The sequence below is a fragment of the Sciurus carolinensis genome, chromosome 6 (genome assembly GCF_902686445.1).
Source record: "Sciurus carolinensis chromosome 6, mSciCar1.2, whole genome shotgun sequence".
NCBI lineage: Eukaryota > Metazoa > Chordata > Mammalia > Rodentia > Sciuridae > Sciurus > Sciurus carolinensis.
Genome location: NC_062218.1, coordinates 94,119,681 through 94,140,219, shown reverse-complemented (window position 1 = coordinate 94,140,219; position 20,539 = coordinate 94,119,681). Strand labels below are relative to the sequence as shown.

Sequence of the window (20,539 nt, the reverse complement as noted above, 5' to 3'; positions counted from 1 at the left end):
ACATTGTAGAATGACCAAATCAAGTTTATTAAAACATGTACTACCTCATATGGTTATTATATTTGTTGCAGAAGATATGAACAAATATGCTATATTATTATTCACATATATCCTATATTATTATTAAATAGAGTTGCCATGTTGTGCAATAGAGCTCTTGAACATTTCCTTCCGATCCAACTGAAATTTTGTATTCTTGGACCAACATATTCCCAAGTCAGCTCACAGTCACTGGTAACCACCATTCTGCTCTCTATTTCTGTGAAATCTGATTTTTTTAGGTTCCAGATGCAAGAGAGATTGTGCAGTATTTTTTTTTTCTGTGCCTGGATTATTTCACTTAACATTTAAGTCCTGCAGTTTCCTCCATGTTATTTCAAGTGACAGACTTCTCTTCTTTGTTCAAGGCAAAATGGTGTTTCATTGGTTGTCTGTGCTGCATTTTATTCATCTGTTCATCTGCTGATGGTTTATTCCACATCTTTGCCTTTGTGACAAGTGCTGCAATAAATGTGGGTGTGCAGTTATCTTTTTGACATATTGTTTCATTTCCTTTGAATATACAGAAGTGGGATGACAGTATCATATCTGTGTGCATGACTTTCACCTTATCCTTTTAAAGTATTTGGGGATTTGTTTGTTCTTTATGTTTTTTTATGTTATTCCTTCCCATCCTCTGAATTTCATAGCAATCCATACTTGCTCACCTGTATTCTATTTTATTTTTCTCAGTGCTTTAAACTTTTCTCTTCCCAGTTCCCATCTTGAGAAAACTATATTGTACACATTTTACACTTTCATTTTATCTAAATAACTCAATAGACAATCTTTTAACAGTAATTTAATTGAACTCAGAAGATCTTGGAATACTAAAGACATTAAATTACATGTTTATATGCAGAAAAACATTTTCCATTTCTATATTTTTTATGAGAGGATTTATAGGCATCTAAAATGAATCCTGAGTGACTGGTAATGAGCTGCATGGAGATGAATAATATTCAATAAAAAATTTAAAACCTAAAATGAAAATAGGCAGCACCAAACTTATTTATGAGAAAAATTCCCCATCTGAACATATTGTGAACATTAAAAAAATTATAACACATGACATTTTACTTGCATCTTCATTTATTATTGATTCCATCCAAAGAAAACATGCCTCTAGCCATTTCAAAAGAAATAATTAAAAATCAGTCACAGATATAATTACATATAAGTAGGTAATTTCTAAATATAGCTTTTTCTTGAATAAATGTTGCTTATGGATTTTTTCTCTTTTTTGATATTAAATGCAATAAAAATGATATGCATCAAACCATAACATGGTATATTCAATTTTAATGATTTGTGTAACAGTTAAAATAAATAAAAAGGAAAAAATTAAAATTAAATGTTAAAACATCTTCATATTAAGCTAAATACAAAGTCTTTGTTTTGCACTTAAAATTTTTATTCCATAGAAATATTTTGTTCAATTAAATGAAAATGAAGATTTTGCACAGAAAAATGATAGTCTTTTAAAATAAAATATATATTATTTCAACCACTTAATTTATTATTAAATACATTTTATAAATGCTTATGAAATTCTTGTGTGACAGGTGTATGAAATTTAAAATATAAACTTTTATCATTTTCAAAATGTCAGGACTGGATTCACAAATGCTTAATTGTTCATTTTATTGAGAATTATTATCATGATCTTTCAGAAACTACATTCTTTCCTCATAAAGTTTATTTTTATTTAACAAAAGAATGAAACATCCATAAAAGAAAATGAACATGCATTTAATCTATTATTTAATGATATCATTTTTCCTTTCAACTCGTTCCTTTTTTCTCTTCTTTCCACAGGCTGAATTAAACAATCCAACTGATCCCTTTACCAGATATAGTACAAAAGTTTCATCAAACATAGAGGAAGATGTTTTCTCTAAATACATTGGATGGAGAATTGCCAACACACTTTCCAAACTATTCGTTCCATCTCTTGATGCCCATGTTCTCCCTTCAATGAAACCAGTGGTCAAACAGGATCGAAAGAAATATCTAAGTAAAAAACAGGAGTCCATGAAGAAAAGATTCCTATATTTTAGTGTAAGGTAAGTGAAACACTATTAGTTCTTTTATTTAAGTATATCTCAAAGTCACAGAAATTATAGATAATCGTGTATTACATTATTGAACTCAGTTTCTCTTCTCCAATTCAAATCTTGGTTTCATTACCTTCTAAATATTCTATCCTGACCAAGTTACTTTCAGTAAGTTATGCCTTTTCAGAGACTATTTTCTTATGTTTAAAATAGTATGTGATATAAATCAATGTTAAAATAATTATTGTGTGGAAGTCTATCAGATTAAAAACAGGAATTACATCATTCAATATTCTAAGTTTTAAGACTATATTCATTTTACATGTATGTATACATGCATGTATGTATATGTGTTCAATATACATTTAATGAATCTAACAGAGTCTTAAACATAGTGAACATTCAATAAGGGATAGGTATGGGGATAATTTTTATTTTTTATATTTTGATCCCTTAAAATTTCTTTAAATTTACTTGTAATGACTTCCTAAAGCCACAGACTTAAGAAAGTTAAAGGGGATAATTTTCAATGGTAGATTTACTTCACATTCTTAGGATTTTTGTTACCAGTTAACACACTTAGATATTTCCCAGACTGATGCTCATTTGACAGATGAAAATGTAGATGAAGAATCACTCCGTTGCTATATAACTCAAGCCCCATGTTTTACAATTTTAGATCTTTCAGCAAAGTTTTAATCAAGACAATGTTTTTATTTATTATTTAAACCAACTCACTCTTAGAGGATGTTACATTGCTCATTTTTCTTATTAACAGCACAATGAAATCAGATTTCTTTGTATTTTTAACAATTCATTTTTCATGTTTTGATTCTCTGCAGAGCAGTATCTGCATGGTAGATTATAATTGAAAATTGTTAGATTGCAGTTTGATTTCGATTTTGCCATTCTCGGTTTCTTTTTGTTGATTATATTGCTTTATCTTGTCCATACCTTAGATATTGCATTTGATTGTCTTTGTGTCATCTTACCATCTAATCTGAGTCTTTTGTTCCAGGACTAAAGGAATTGACCCCAGCAAAGAAACTTAGTTGGTCTAAATAGTTGCTGCTCTTTCCATTGCAAACATAGGCAATTTTCTCATTATTACTTTTGATACAATACGATATTTTCCTTAGTGTCCATGTTCCCTAATTTATTTAACCAGTTCTTTATTGGTTGGCATTTAGATTGTCGATTGTCTACAAATACAGACAGAGCCACAAATATAACCTTTTACAACATGTCATTTTTACATGCAAGGTAAATTCTCAAAAGAGATGATTCCTGGGTCAAAGTCTGTATGCCTTTGAAATGTGAGGTACTTCCAAATTTCCTCTCAGAGTACTTGTGCAAATTTATATCTCTAGCAGAAATGTATGTGAATGTATGTTTTCTATACAGGGTGTTGATAAATATTTGGGCTTTGACAATCTGAGATATAAAATACGGTTTCTAAATGTAGTCTTAATTTTTATTCTTTAGGATGAGTGGGTCGAACACCTTTCATGTGTTAAGAGCTTTTTGATTTTGTTTATTTAGAAGTTAACTCATTTTCCCCTCATTTCTTCACTGAATTTTTTGTCTTTTTTACCTGACTTTCAGAGAACTATTTATTATTGTACATGTCACTTTGTCCATGGCAAAGGCTACAGATTTTTTTCCCACCATTTTAATTTTTATCTTTTAATTTCATTTATAGTATTTTTGCAATAGATTCTTTTCCTAAAAAATATGGTTTGTTAATTTTCCCTATAGTTTATGGGGCTTGGGGTCTTTTGTTTTGTTTCTCAGTCTATTTAGTAAAGTTTTTTTTTTCTATTTAAGATTAAAATTTTATCACTTTGTTGTCTGTGTTTTTTAAGATGTATTCCATAAAATGTAATCATTGGTCCATTTGAAAGTTTTTTTTAAAGATGATACGATTTAGATATGAAGTGTCCCCCAAAGACTCATGTGTTGAAGGCTTGGTCCCCAATGCAGCAATGTTTAGAGGTATGGCTTTGGGGAAATGATTGGATCATAAAGGTGTTAACCTCATCAACAAACTAACTTGATGAAGATGATGTCACACCTGAATGAATAATTAGGAAGAGGGGACCAATGAAAGGAAGAAGGTTGCTGGGTACTTTGGTCCCTTCTCTCTCTCCTGTCTTCCTGACTGCCATGAGGTGAGCAACTTTCCTCCATCACAACCTTCTTCTTTGCCTCACACCAAAAGCAATCGATTTGGCTAACCATGAACTATAATCACTGAAACATGAGCCAAAATAAACCTTTCTTTCTTTAAGTTGTTCTTCGGTGTTTACTCAAAGTGACAAAAAGTTGTCTGACCCTTGGTGTGAAGAGTAGATCCACATGGGCTGTTCAGCTCTCCCCATAATGTTTATCGAGTCATCCATTTACCTTCACCACTTTTCTAGATGTTGAATATTATTTTTTCCAAATACTAAATTCTTGTGTCTAATTCTGGATTTTTGAATTCTATTTCTTTGTTCCAAGCTATTTCAAAGATGTTCCCAGAATATGACTTCATAAAATATTTAAATATGTGAATTTAGTTATTTTAAATATATGTTAATATAGATCAAGTTAGTTGAATAGTGCTACTTCTTTTTGGATTTTCCCTCAGCTATTGTGGTTTATTCATTTTTTTACATCACCTTTAAAGGTAGTTTTTCTAATTCTAACAGGTACTTATTCAAATACTCAGGTTACTTTAAATTTTAAAAGAACTTTATAAAACATACATTGCCATGCTTTTGAGGATTAACATCTCTAACAACATGACTTATTATTTCCATTTATTCAGAATTCCTTTTTCACCCTTCAACACTGCTTAAATATTTTCATATATGCATTTCATTTTTTGATACGGTCATTACTAAGTATTTCATCTGTTTTATTGTTAATATAATCTTTTCTCCAAATTAGACTCCCACAGGCTACTCCTTATATATGTTCAATGCTGTTGCATTCTAGGGATTAATTACATACCCTACTACCTTAGTAAGTTCATTTACTGAGATTTTTTTTTACATTATTCACAATTATATTCGTTGCAGACAGTTTATTTTTCTTATTTCTTTTTTTGGTATGATTGTGATTTTTATTTTTCATCAATGTATATTAATTTTGCAGAAATAATAGGTTTCATTGTGGCATATTGTCCATGCATATATCATGTTACAATTTTACCTCCTTTCTCTTATATATTTTATTCTCAGTATGCTAGTAAAACAATAATAAAAGTGAACATTTCTCTGTCCCTATTTTTACTAAGAAAACTTCTAGTGTTTTCCAGTTAATCATGATGAGGTTTCAGAACTATATTTTCTCATAATCATTAAGTACTTTTATAAAAATATTTGGCCACTCTATAAGAAACTCATTTTAGATTTGAGAACATGTAGGGTGAAATTTAAGAAACGGAAAAGGATATTCTATGAAAAATGGTAACCAGAAGAGAGTTAAGGTAGTTATATCAAACAAAATAGATAACAGGTAAAAAAAACTGTCATAAAGAAGCTATATTAGTAAAAGGATTAATCAGTCAGCAAGTTATAACAACTATAAATATATACATAACTAATATCAGAGAACCAAAGTATAAAAAGGAAAGGTTGATGTAATTGAAGGGAGAAAGAATAATATCAGAGTAATAGAAAACTTAAATATTCTACAGTCAATAATTGGTAGAAGAATCAAATAGGAAGATGGATATGGAAATACTAGGCTTGAGCAGCAGTATAGATCAGATGGACCTACCAGGCAAATAAAGAACATTCACATGAATAACAGCAGCATTCATAGTTCTTCTCAAGTGCCACAGAACTTTCTCCCAGTAGACCACATTATAAAAACTGTTAACATATCCAAGAAGACTGAAACCACAAGTTTCTTTTCCATCCACAATAGGGTAAAGCTACAAATCAATGGAACAAAACCAGATAATTCACAAATACTTAGAAATTAAACATCACACTTGAGCTATCATTGAGTCAAAGAATAAACAAAAAAGGAAATTAGAAAACATCTTAAGAGAAATAGAAATGGATCAACATAAAAAGACTTAAAAGTACTGCAAGTGTTGTTCATAAATACCTACATTAAAAAAGAAGAAAGATCTTATATAAGAACCCTAACTTTATATCTCAAAGAGAAAGGAAATGAAGAAAAAAATAACCCAATGTTAAAAGACAGAAAAAAAGCAAGGTTTGGATAAAATAAAGGAAGGGAGAATAAAAAAATAGAAAAGTCAAAAAGGTAAGCAAAATCGGCAAGAGACTTTTGATATACTAATTAAAGAAAAGAAGAATCGAAAATATCAGAAATAAAAGAGACTTTCAACAGGTACCCACAGAAATATAAAAGACCAGAAGAGACAATTATGAATAATGATTGAAAACAAACTGAAACATACTACTAGAAACATACTACTAGAAACATAACCTACTAAGTCTACACCATGAGGAAATATTAAGTTCAAACACACCTATAACTATTGTGGAGATTGAATTAGCAATCAAACAACCCCCAACAAAGGAAAACTTGGCAGAAGATGGCTAAACAAATCCAAATTCTACCAAACATTGGAAGAAGAATTAATGCCAATCTTTCACACACTCTTACAAAAATTGAAAAGGAGAAAAAAATTTCCAGAATTGTTTTAAAAGGCCAGCATTATCATGATCCCAAAGTCAGATAATGATATAAAAAACAACAACAACAACAAACTGTGGGCCAATAACCCTGAAGAGTATAGATGCAAAAATTCTCAACAATATGCTAGTAAACAGAATCTAGCAGCTTACTGAAAGGGGAGGGGGTTATTCCAGGGTTTCAAGGATAGTTCAAAATATAAAAATCAATTAATATGATATAAACATTAACAGAATGCAAGATTAAAAATCATGGTTATCTTAATATATAGTGAAAATCTATTTGACAAAATTCAACACAATTTCACAATGAATACTATCAGCACATTTGGGAATAAAAGGAATGTACTTCAACATAATAAAGACTGTAAATTAAAAATTCACTTCTAGCATCACACTCAATGGTAAAAACAAAATTTGTTAAAAATCTAAGATCAGCAATATGATAAAGGATTCCATTGTTGTTATTTCTATTCAACATGATACTAGAAGTCTTAGAGTAATTACATAAGAAAAAAGAAAAAAAAGACATTCATATTAGAAAGTAAGAACTAGAATTTTTATTACTTGCATTATTTGATCTTATATAGATATAATTTTAAAGATTGTACCAAAAATCATTAGAACAAATGAATTCAATAAAATTGTAAAATGTAAGGTCTTCTTCAAATTCTTTCTTTAGTGTTCTGTAGTGTTCCTTGTAGAGGTCTTTCACCTCTTTTGTTGATTCCCAAGTATTTTTTATTCTTTCTGAAATAAAGGGGTAGTTTTCCTATTTTCTCTTTCAGTGGATTCATCGATGATGTACAGGAACATATTTGATGTATGGGTGTTAATTTTATATCCTGCTACCTTGTTGGATTCATTTATTAGTTCTAGAACTTTTCTGGTGGAAAGTTTTGGATCCTCATGTCATCAGCAGGCTTTTGCATAGGCAGAATCATCATTGTCAAAATGACCATGCTACCAAAAGCATTATACAGATTTAATGCAATTCCCATTGAAACTCTAATGACATTCTTTATAGAAATAGAAAAGGCAATCATAAAATTTGTTTGGAGATATAAGAGACCCAGAATAGCCAAAGTAATCCTAAGCAAGAAAACTGAAGCAGGAGGCTTCACGATACCAGATCTTAAATTATACTACAGAACAATAGTAACAAAAACAGCATGGTATTGGTACCAAAATAGATACATAGACAAATGGTACAGAATAGAAGACACAGAGACAAACCCACATAAATACAGTTATCACATACTAGACAAAGGTGCCAAAAACAGACTTTGGAAAAAAGATAACCTCTTCAACAAGTGGTGCTGGGAAAACCAGAGATTCATATGAAACAAAATGAAATTGAACACCTATCTTTCACCATGCATGAAATTCAGTTCAAAGTGGATCAAAGACTTAGGCACTAAGACAGAGACCCTGTGCCTAACAGTAGAAAAATAGACCAGAATCTGCACCATGTTGGTTTAGGAAGTGACTTCCTTAACGAGTCTCCTACAGTGCAAGAAATAAAATCAAGAATCAATACATGGGATGGACTCAAACTAAAAAGCTTGTTCACAGCAAAGGAAATAATAACATGAAGAGAGAATCTACAGAAGGGGAGAAAATCTTTGCCAAATGCACCTCGGATAGAGCACTAATCTCCAGGATATATAAAGAACTCAAAAAACTTAACACCAAAAAAACAAATAACCCAATCAATAAATGGGCTAAAGAACTGAATAGACACTTGACAGAAGAAGAAATGCAATTAATCAGCAAATATATGAAAAAATGTTCAACATCTCTAGCCATTAGAGAAATGCAAATCAAAACTACTCTATGATTTCATCTCGCTCCAGTCAGAATGACAATTATTAAGAACAGAAGCAAGAATACGTGTGAATGAGACTGTGGGGAAAAGGCATACTCATACATTGCTGGTAGGACTGCAAATTGTTGCAACTACTCTGGAAAGCAGTATGGAGATTCCTCAGGAAACTTGGAATGGAACCACCATTTGGCCCAGCTATCCCACTCCTAGATTTATACCTAGGACTTAAAATCAGCATACTACAGTGACACAGTCACATCAATGTTTATAGCAGCTCAATTCACAATAGGTAAACTATGAAACCAACCTAGGTGCCCCTCAATGGAAAAATAGATAAAGAAATTGTGGTGTATATACATGATGAAATATTACTCAGCCTTAAAGAGGAATGAAATTATGGCATTTTCAGGTAAATGGATGGATCTGGAGAATATCATGCTAAGAGAAATAAGAAAAATTCCCAAATCCAAAGACTAAATGTTTTCTCTGATATGTGGATGCTAATTCACAATAAATGCTAGGGAAAAATAGAGGCACTTTGCATTAGGCAGAAGGGAGTGAAGGGAGGGGAATGGGCACAGGGTAGGAAGGATAGTAGAATGAATCAGACATTATTACCATATGTACATATATGAATGAGTACATGACCCGTGTGATTCTACATCATGTACAATCAGAAGAATGAGAAGTTATACTCCATTTATGTATGATGTGTCAAAATGCATTCTACTGTCATGTATAAATAATTAGAACAAGTTTAAAAAGTCATCATGGGATTAAAAAGTGTAGAATGTAAAATCAACATACAAAAATCAACTCATTTCTATATGTGAACAACAAACTCTGTCAGAGAGAAATTAGGAAAACAGTCACATTTACAATAGTACCCTCTCCAAAATAAAATAGTTAGGAATAAACTTAACTAAGGATGTACATACTTTTGTATTTTAAACTGCAAAACATTGATGAAAACATTTAAAAAGACAGAAACAAATGAAAGATATACTGTATTCATGCACTGGAAAACATAATACTGTTCAAATGTCAGTACTAACCATAGAAATCAACAGACTCAGTAAAATTTCTACCAAAAACTTAATGACATTTTTTGTTTGTAAATATTTCATTTTCTTCCTTCCTAATTTATTTTTATTGGCACATTATAATTATACATAACAGTGGGGATCATTGTGCCATATTTGTACATGCACGTAATTTGATTAATCTCTTTCCCCTGTACCTTCCCTTTCTCTCCACTCTCCCTTTTCCTGATCTGCTTGCCATACTCCAGAAATTCCACTTCTATTTTTATTATTATTATTTGAATTAGTGTCTAATTGTATGTTTTCAATAAGTATAAAAAAATCTCTAAAAAATTTGTATGGAACCACAAATTATCATGAATAGCTAAGTCATCTTGAGAAAGAGCAAAAATGGTAGGCATCACACTTCTTGATTTCCCATTTAACCAATTCTTATTTTATGTATTTGTGTAAATTATTACTTAAGTTTCAAAATCATGGATATTTTATTTCCCAGAGGTATACTTTATTGCCAGTCTTTAGCAAGACCAGTAGGTAGGCTTCTCTTTTGTGTATGAAAATAGCCAACAGAAAATGCTTGAGAAGGATTTGACGAAATTTTGCATAATTTTTTTCAAGAATTAAAAAGTCATTAGGAAGATATGTAGATTTGTGCTTTAGAATTGCACAGCCTGGACCTTAGTGCAGAGATAAATAATACAAACTGCTTTAACCTATGTTATACTTTTTTGTAAAATTGCAACATGATCAAAGTACAATGCCAACTTCCAATGTCACGGATGTTGGGATCTACTTTAGAATCTTCAAGTGTATTCAGTATATTCTCAAAGACCACAAAAATGGAAGACATTCAGTTGGGAGTCACAGAGAACATTGAACAACTCTCCTTAATTTCACATCAAGAACAGTTAAAGGAAGAGATAACCAGAAAAGCATTAGAAAAATATAAGAAACTGGATATTAACAAAAGGAGATGAAAGAAAGAGCAAGGAAAAGAGGAAAGAGTAAAAGGCACATGGAGATGAGTGCCTGCTAGACACAGAGAAAAGAAAGGGTGAAGACAAGGGGATATACTGACAATGTCTGGGAACAGGAAAAGCAGAAAAACAGGAATGAAAATCCTAAGTACAGGGCTGGGGATGTAGCTCAATGGTAGAGCATTGCCTAGCAGGTACAAGGTCCTAGGTTCAATGCCAGCACCACAAATGGATGGAATTGGAGAATATCATGCTAAGTGAAATAAGCCAATCCCAGAAAACCAAAGGCTGAATGTTTACCCTGATAAGTGGATGAAGATACATATTGGGAGTGGAGGGGTGGTGGGTAAGAGAAGAATGGAGGAACTTTGGATTATGTAGAGGGAAATGAGAGGCAGGAGGGGGAGGGGGTATGAAAAATCATGGAATGAGACAGTCATCATTACCCTATGTACATGTATGATTACACAAATGGTATGAAGCTACATCGTGCATAACCAAACGAAAAGTTGTACCCATTTGTGTACAATGAATCAAATGCAGTCTGTAAAAAAATCTATACAAAAACATCTGAATTGTAAACTCTCAAATATATCTTATTCAATGGGCTGGGTGAATCACTAATAAAATAATAATTTCTTCTAGGAAAAAAAAAAGCGAAAAATTATAAGCACAAAGAAAATTAAATCTGACCGGAAAGAGATATGCTGAGAATGAAGGTTACTGAGGAACATGCACATGGTTTCAGACACAGGAAAAAAAATTTGCAAAGTCTGAGAAGAATAAGACAAAAGAGAGTGGAGTGGGATTAAGACCCCAAAAGTCCTGTAGGTTTTGAAGGATTAGTAAATTAAACTTCTCATCAGAGCCTACAGTTCATTAAGTAAATGACAATCATTCATCACTGGTCTATGAAAAAATGTTATCCGCTTATCCATTTTTTCACAGCTCATTACAGGCTCCATAATTAAATTTAGTGTCTTTCTCCTGCAAATGAGAGAGCCTCAGCAGTACAGCAGCTTCAGAGTCCCTCTAGCAGGAATGCCCCATGTTGCCAGCTCCATAGTGTACATAGCATGCGCACTACACCATTCACAGGGCAGCTTGGGGACATTTCCCCCTAGAGTCCTGCATATTGCCTGCTCCTTTAGGGGCAAGCTCATGTCTAAGTACAAAAGAGATGACTGGAATAGGGGATGACATAAAGACCAAGGCTACGTCAGACCTGGCTGAGCAGTCTGTACTCTGTTGGGTTATGGCATATACTGCTTTCCTATTAGTTGTTGAAAACCAATTTAAATCTAGGTTATGTGTTGAAAAAAATGTCTGTGGTTCAGTATATACTAAGTGCCGGAAATTCTATTTCTTCCATTTATTTGGTTGTCCATCAAGCCAGCAATCCCATTGGAAGCTTTTATAATTATTTCTTCACCTCTTCCCATTTCTAGACCTACAAACTTGGAATTAATGGAGCTGGTGGACTTCTGAGCACCTTGCAGCTCCACAGGCCTAAGTATACTTAAACCCCAGAAAGTGCCAGTCTTTACACCCCTGAAAGGTCTGTGTTCAGTGTCACGTCATCAAATCCTCATGTAGTGTATCTAGAAATTTCTATTCTGTGTTTTCAACAAGTAGAAATCAAAAAACAATAAACATCAAGAGTCCTATAGAAGATGGGGTACATTTAAAATGTAAGAGAATAAAAAATTTAACATAATATGGCTCTTTATTGCTTTTGGAACTCTAAGGCATTCTCATTTCAGTGTGAAAATCTGAAAATTTCCTAGTAAAGAGAAAAATGGGAGCTTTCTTACCAATGAATCATCTGCTGCATTTCACAACCTGTAATTTTTTCCAAAAATATTTTGCCTTGTAATTTTAGCCTGTATATTATTTGAAAGTACAAACTGTAGTTTAGCTTATTAATTAGTTGTAAAAAGGAATATGGCTTCTTATATGTTCTTAAACTTGTATTTTTCTCTGAGTGATTTACAAGTTTAACTTGTTATGTAAAAAAATAAAAAGAGAATTGATCATTTTGCTTCTGTATATTGAAATATTTTTGTTTTACTTTAAGTTAGTAGGACATGTCATTGAATGCATGCTCTTTTTGCCCTTAAGCATTTTTTAATGAAAAAATCACCGTGACTCTTTACTATATCATAAAAACTGCAGCCAAAAAACCAAGTGTGAAATACTTCCACTTCAAAGTATAGTATTTCCTTTTTCTCTCTTTGTCAGGAAAACTATCTTAAGGTTTACCTTAAGGCTGAGAATTTAGAACTCTGAAGACCAAATTTTCAAATACCATTTCTAAACATTATTTTGCTTCTGAATATCTTTTAAGTGTATTTTCTACTCATATACCTTAAATCTCTAAAAACTCACAACTAGTTATTTGCATATATATATATAGACTAGGAGAAGACTAACTTGAAACTTCATCACTGGTTATGCATAGTTTACTCAAACTTTATTTTGGAGGACTTTTTTCATCTGACCAGTACCTGGAAGAAGTTCAGGCAAAAGCAGCAACGATGGACTGAGAACATCTGCTGTCATTTAGGTAGGAGATTTTACACAGCTGACTTCCTAAACAGGGTAGCCAAATGCAAGGGAAAGCTCCTGCTCTACAGCTTTCTTTTTTTTTTTTTTTTTTCTTTTTTTTTCTCCTTAAACTTTTGTTTTAATGGATCTCAAAATTCTGTGATAGATTTTTGGTCAAGTTGTTTCCATTAAAAAGTACAGATTTTAAAAATTAATAACTTAAAATTGTCACACACACACACACACACACACACACACACACACACACAAAACAAATGATCCACAAAACATTCTGCTTTCCTTCTGAAGGTTTTATGATACATTGTTATCATTAAACAGGCATTTACTATTAAACTTAAATGGCCAATTGAGACAAACAGTTCTGAGATGGTTCTTCCACCACTGATTAAGACTGGGGTGGCAGGTGTTAGGGGTAATATTCATTTAGTCTTCTGAGCTTCCTGGGCAGACTTGGTGACCTTGCCAGCTCCAGCAGCCTTCTTGTCCACTGCTTTGATGACACCCACAGCAACTGTCTGCCTCATATCACGAACAGCAAAATGACCCAGAGGAGGAGAGTCCGAGAAGCTCTCAACACACATGGGCTTTCCAGGAACCATGTCAATGATGGCAGCATCTCCAGATTTCAAGAATCTTCCAGCTTCTTACCAGAATAGTGATCAATCTTTTCTTTCAGCTCAGCAAACTTGCAAGCAATGTGAGCTGTGTGACAGTCCAGTACAGAGGCATAGCCAGCTCTGATTTGGCCTGAGTGGTTCAGGATCATCACCTGAGCAGTGAAACCAGCTGCTTCCATTGGTGGGTCGCTTTTGCTGTCACCAGCAACATTGCCATGATGAACATCTTTGACAGACATGTTCTTGACATTGTAGCCCACATTACCTCCAGGAAGAGCTTCACTCAGAGCTTCAGGGTGCATTTCAACAGACTTTACTTCAGTCGTGACATTGACTGGAGCAAAGGTGACCACCATGCCAGGCTTGAGAACTCCGTCTCCACTCAGCCCACAGGGACAGTACCAAGACCACCAATTTTGTAGACATCCTGGAGGGGCAGACACAAAGGCTTGTCAGTTGGACGAGTTGGTGACACGATGCAATCTAAAGCTTCAAGCAGTGTGGTTCCGCTGGCACTGCCATCTTTACGGGTGACTTTCCATTCCTTGAACGAAGGCATATTAGCATTTGGCTCCATCATGTTGTCACCATTCCAGCCAGAAATTGGCACAAATGCTACTGTGTCAGGGTTGTAGCCAATTTTCTTAATGTAGGTACTGACTTGACTTCCTTAACGATTTCCTTGTATCTCTTCAGGGAAGAGATGTTTTATTTTTATTTTTATTTTTGTAATAGGTAATCATTTGATGTATTAATGGCATACAGTGTGGTATTTTAACACATGCATGCATACCAGAATTATTGCTTCTGATTGTTTTGGAAGTCCCTTTACCCTCTCCCCCTCATCCTTGCCAGCCTGGGATAATCACTATTCTACATTCAGATCAGAACTTTTTAGCTTCCACTTATAAGAGAGAACATGTGGCATTTAACTTTTTGTGTCTGGCTTATTTCACTTAACATAAAGTCCTCTGGTTCCATCTGCTTTTCTGAAAATAACAGGATTTTATTCTTCTCTGTTGATAATATTCCATTGTACACACATGCCACATTTTCTCTACCCTATCATCTGTCAGTGGACACTTATACTGATTCTCTATCTTACTCTTGTCAAAGGTGCAGCAATAAACATGGGAGTGTTTTGCTTATTTCAATTCCTTTGGATATACACCTAGGTGTTGAGAGAGTTGGATCAGATAGTAGGTCTAATTTTAATTTTTTGAGGAACTTCCAAACTGTTCTCCATAATGGCTATACTAATTCACATTGCCCCCAACCAACCATGTAGGAGAGAATCCTTTTTCTCTAACTTTTTTATGCTTCTGTCTTTTTGATAACATTCATTCTAATTGGAGTAAGATAGCTTTTCATTTTTATTTATTTATGTATCTTTTGTATTTCTTGATGGCTAATGATATTAAGCATGTCTTCATATTCCTGTTGCCCATTTGTATTTCTTCCTTTGAGAAGTGTCTAAAATAGTTCTTCCATTTTTTAAATCAGATTGCTTCATCATCATTGTTTTCAAATCCCTTATTTATTTCTGCATATTAATCATTTGCCAGATGAATAGTTTTCAAGTATCTTCTCCTATTTTATAGGTCATCTATTAACTCTTTGATTGTTTCCTTTAAAGTGCAGAGGCTTCTTAGTTGGATATAATACCATTCAATTATCTTTGCTCTTCTGTACTTTTGGGATCATATCCAAAAAAAAAAAAAAAAAAAAAAATCATTGCCTATTCCAGTGGTCTTCAAGTGTTTCTTTTATGTTTTCTTTTATAGTTTCATAGTTTTAGGTATTGTTTGGATCTTTGATCCATTTTGAGTTGACTTTTTTACAGAATGAGTGATGTGAATCAAGTTTCAATCTTAAACATATGTATGTTCAGTTTTCCCAACATCATTTATTGAAGAGGCTCTTTTCTTCAATGTATGTTTTCAGCATTGTTGTCAATAAAATTAGCTGTAAATTCATGGGTTCATTTCTGGGGTCTTTTTTTCTATTTTATTTTATTCTATTGGTCTATGTGTCTTTTTATACCAGTACCATATTTTTGTTAAGATGTTGAATTTGGCAAAAAAAAAAAAAAAAAGAATAACATAAAAAAAATCTGGAGGATACTTAAAACTTACATATGCTCTTATTTTTTTCTAAACATATCTACCTCTCATAGAACTTAGTTTATAAATTAGACTCAGGATAAGATTAACAGTAACAACTAATAATAAATAATTTTAGCAATATACTCTAATGAAAGTAATTTAAAACTTCTTTTTAAAAGTCTGTGACTCCCTCACCTAATAACAAATGTGTTTATCTTAAAGATTCTTTCTGAGCAAATTTTGAGCTAATTTTGAGCAAATTAGTTCACATTTCTGAGCGTTAGGCAGCTGATCTTCTAAAAGCTGTATAATACTCTCAGATTTTTTATGAGGATAAAAGGAAAGAATGTAGGTAAAGGACTTGGGCATGTTAGTCCCTTATCCTTCTGTTCTCTAATTTAGAATTTTAAAAAATGTTTATTTCTTTAGAATATAAAATTTAATTCTTATCTCACTAAAACTTTGATAAATACATAAAATGAAAACATATTTTTTATGTCTAATTTTTTTGAGATATGAATTGCTGTGAGCAACTTTTCAAAAAGAACATACAGTTTTATGATAATTTTCTTTTTGGTTATGTTTTGTTTCCTTATCATTTTCAGTTATTTGGTTAAACACAATTTCTGTCTAGTTTTCACTATGCCATATGTGTATTTCAGGGTTATGGTAACAATACTTATTAGGGAAGAGTAAAGTTGGAAATGTTGATAGTCAACATTGCTGATCACAGTTGTTACCTAGCTGGGGAGAGAGAGAAAGAGGGAGGAAGAGATCATTCAGTGTTTCTTCAGATTGGGTCTTATTTCTTGGATTTGTATGAAACCTTTGAGTATTTTTAAATTGGTTAGATCATCAACTCAAGCCAGGCATGGTGACTCACACACCTTTAATCCCAGCGACTCGGAGGCTGAAGCAGGAGGATCTCGCGTTCAAAGCCAGCCTCAGCAACAGAGAGGTGCTATGCAACTCAGTGAGACCCTTTCTCTAAATAAAATACAAAATAGAACTGGGGATGTGGCTCAGTGGTTCAGTGCCCCTGAGTTAATTCCCCCGTACACTCCCCAAAACAGAGTATCAGCTCAAATCAACCATGTAAAGTATTTAAACTTCTAGAAATTTATAGTAAACTATCTCTTCAATGTGGTAATATCTCTCTTCAATATACTGCTTTTATTTCTTTAGGATATGTAACCAGTAAGTGCAGAGTCATATCATAGTTTTGTTTTTAGTTTTTTGACTAATCTCTATATTATGTTTCATAATGGTGTGCCAATTTACATTCCTATCAACAATACGTTAACTGTCCTCTTTTCTTCACATCCTCACCAACACTTATCTTTTGACTTTTTGATAATAGCCATACTCACAGGTATAAGAGTATATGTCATTGTGGGCTTGATTTGAATGTCTCTGATGAGGGATGTTGAAGACTTTCATACACCTACCTTCAATTTGTATGACTTCTTAGAAAACATCTGTTCCATTCCTTTGCCAATAATTGAGTTATTTGGGATTGTTTTATTTAATTTTTTTCTTTTGCTATTGAATTTCATGTGGTCCTTCTGTATTTTGGATATTAGTGATGTGCAGTTTGCAATTATTCTCTACCATTCCGCAGATTAGCTTTCAATTCTGTTGATTGTTTACTTTTCTGTGCAGGATTTTTCAGTTTGTTGCAGTCCTACTTGTTTATTTTTGCTTTTGTTGAGATTGAGGTGTTATTGGAAACTCAGAGGTGAAATCCGATTGCCAGCCACAGAAGTGTGCTTCACACATCCATTTCCAATACGTGTCTCAGAGTTTGCCAGCTATAGTTTGCCTGCTCCCTTGCCTTGGAGGTAGATCAATCCCCATCTTTTTGTTTCCTTTCCTTTTCTTTCCATCGGTGAAATAGAGTCTTAATCTTAGCAGGAACTTTTGCATCAATGGGGCCATAGCTTCAGCTCCACTTTTCACTGCAGGTGTCTGTCTTCAACACAATCATCAACCCCAGGAGTTCTCCATTCACAGTGACAGGATGTCTTGCAGATTCTTAAAAGTGACATAGGTATTAGAATGATCTTGGTGAGATGTAAAAGCATTTTATATTTCAAATACAGATCAACCAGAATAAAAATGACAGTCCCATAGGAAAAATGTTGCAACAGTAAACAAAATCTACATATTTGTGTGTGTGTGTGTGTGTTTTGTTTTCCATGTGCTCTTTGCTCTTTCAAAGAGGGTTGTGTTCAGCTTGTGATGAAACATTTTTGCAGTAGTTGACAAACATATTACCTGCTTAATTAGACTGTAAGCTTGGATATGACATTAATCAAATTGGTATAACCTTCCCATATTTTGGGAAAAATATGAAGTCAATATGTTAAAGGACTTAATATTCCCTCTTCCTAAATATCTTCTTGATAGGGTCAGGTACTTAATGTGGCATATGAACTCCTTAAAAACCTTAGTATTTGGGACAGGTGCTTTCTGATATCTGTCTACTGTCAGGGCAAATTTTTCTCCCAACTAATTTTCTCCATGGAGGTCCTTTGCTACAGATTTAAGTGGTAACATAAAACAGGAACCTACTGAAAGGGGTATGTTCATTAAGAGAGCATTAGTTGAACACATCTGTGTACAGGCATTGTGTGAGCACTGGTTACATAGAGAAAAATAAGTCATACTTTACAGTGAGATGGATTATTTCTTCTCTAGAATTACTGCTCATATCTCTAACATATCTTTGTCCACCAAAAGTAGTTTGGAATTTTGCACCCAATTAGTTTTTTATTTTTCCTATATTTGTGTATTCAGTAATCATTTATTGAATGCCTTAGATAAAATACTTAACAGAAATTTCCCAGTGGAACTTACAACCATGTTTAAGAGAAAAACACATATAATCTCTACATGTGTAATCAGATGTGTTAAGTCTCTAGAATGACGAGTGTGATGGAAGAAAGCTTCATGGTGTTATAAAAGTAATAATTGTCCTGAGGGAGAGGTTCATGGTGTGAGAAAACATGTAACTGGGAAGATGGTTTGGGGAAGGGAGGCGCTATGCCAAAAGAATCAAGGAGTATTTAAAGAACTAAGAAAAAAGTGATATGGCTGGGTCACTGAGACACAGCAGGAAAAGGTTTGAGAAATTGTCAGATCAGACATTTCAACTTCATCTTAGAATCCATCAGAAGCACTGGATGCATTTTATGTGAAGTGAAGAAGTGAAGAGTGATAGGTTTGTGTGTGTGTGCGTGTGTGTGTGTGTGTGTGTGTGTGTGTGTGTGTGTTTGAGGTGATGACAAAATCAGAAGTATGAAGTACTATACTTAAGTGACCTTGGGAACATTAACTCCTTCAAATCTAAATATCTGTCTATGAAATACCTTTTTGAGGGGGCACTTTTGAGAAATTATGAGGTAGTCAACTAAAAGTGATTATTATTCACTATTTGGTATATATTCATAGGAAATAACATCATTATGTCAAAGAGGGATCTGCACTCGTATATTTATTACAGCACTACTATGTAGTGATGAAGTGAAAACAGCCTCAGGGTCCATCAAATGATGAATAGGTAAAGACAAAATGGAATACACACACACAATGGATTACTATTCAGTTCATGAAAAGGGTAAAATCCTGGCATTTATGACATAATGAATGGAACTGGAAGTCATTTTGTTAAATGAAATAAGTCAGGCACAGAAAGACAAGTTCTGATGACCTCACTTATATGTGGAATCTAAAACAGTTCATCTCATAGAAGTGGAGAGTAGAATGGTGGTTAATGGAGACTAAGAAGAGTAGTGGGAAGGGAGGAATACAGAAAGGTTGATAGTAAGTACTAAGTTTTAGAAGAAAGAAGCCTGGTATGCTATTGCACAGTAAGATAATTGTAAATAATAATAAATATAATATAATATATAGTTAATGCTAGAAGAGAGAATTTTGAATGTTTCACCATAAAAATGGTAGTATGTTTACCCAATCTGAACATTATATCACATGGTACCCATAAATATGTATAATTTTCATATATCAGTTAAATAATACTAATAGTAAAAAAGAAAAAGGTGATTATTATAATACCTGGCACTGAGTAAGAACACAATTTTATAATTATTATATTAAGAAGCACAACATAGTATAATCTATAAATATAGTGTAATAAATATTTGAACATATTATCATAAATTGGTATAATGATTAGATCTGCCAATCATAGTGTTATTATTACATCAGGATGACTTTTACTCTTGCTATGTTGGCATTATTATGTGGGAAAAATAGCTAGGAGGCTGTTGCAGTATTGCATGCACTACATTGGTGGCAATAGAAGTGGAAAGGAGGCAGATGGATCTGCATAATATTTTGAAGAAAAAGCAGTAGATTTGGTGATCTGAGAGAAAGGCATCAGGTGAGGAGAGGAATATGACAAGCTGGCTCTTTCTTTTCAGATTGAGCAACCAGACCAATAGTGGTGCCATCCACTGAAACAGAAAATGATGGAAGAGGACAAGGTGTGGTTGGAGTGGGAAAAACTGTAGTTTGGTTTTGGACATGTTGAACATGAAGTAGTGCTTCTGAGTTTTCTGAGAGGAAATGTCAAGTAGACAGTCAGTCTCACACTTTTGTAGTTCAGGAAAAAGTGTGACT

General features: G+C 33.1%; 1 protein-coding gene across 5 annotated transcripts in view; it reads left to right on the top strand.

Moving 5' to 3' along the window:
* Tmem232 (transmembrane protein 232) overlaps positions 1-20,539 on the top strand; it is a 266,848-nt gene that overhangs the window by 145,442 nt on the left and 100,867 nt on the right. For all 5 annotated transcript variants that reach the window (XM_047555713.1, XM_047555717.1, XM_047555714.1 and 2 more), the window contains one exon: positions 1,858-2,105. In XM_047555713.1, the coding sequence (XP_047411669.1) occupies positions 1,858-2,105 (248 nt within the window). The remainder of the gene's footprint in view (positions 1-1,857; positions 2,106-20,539) is intronic.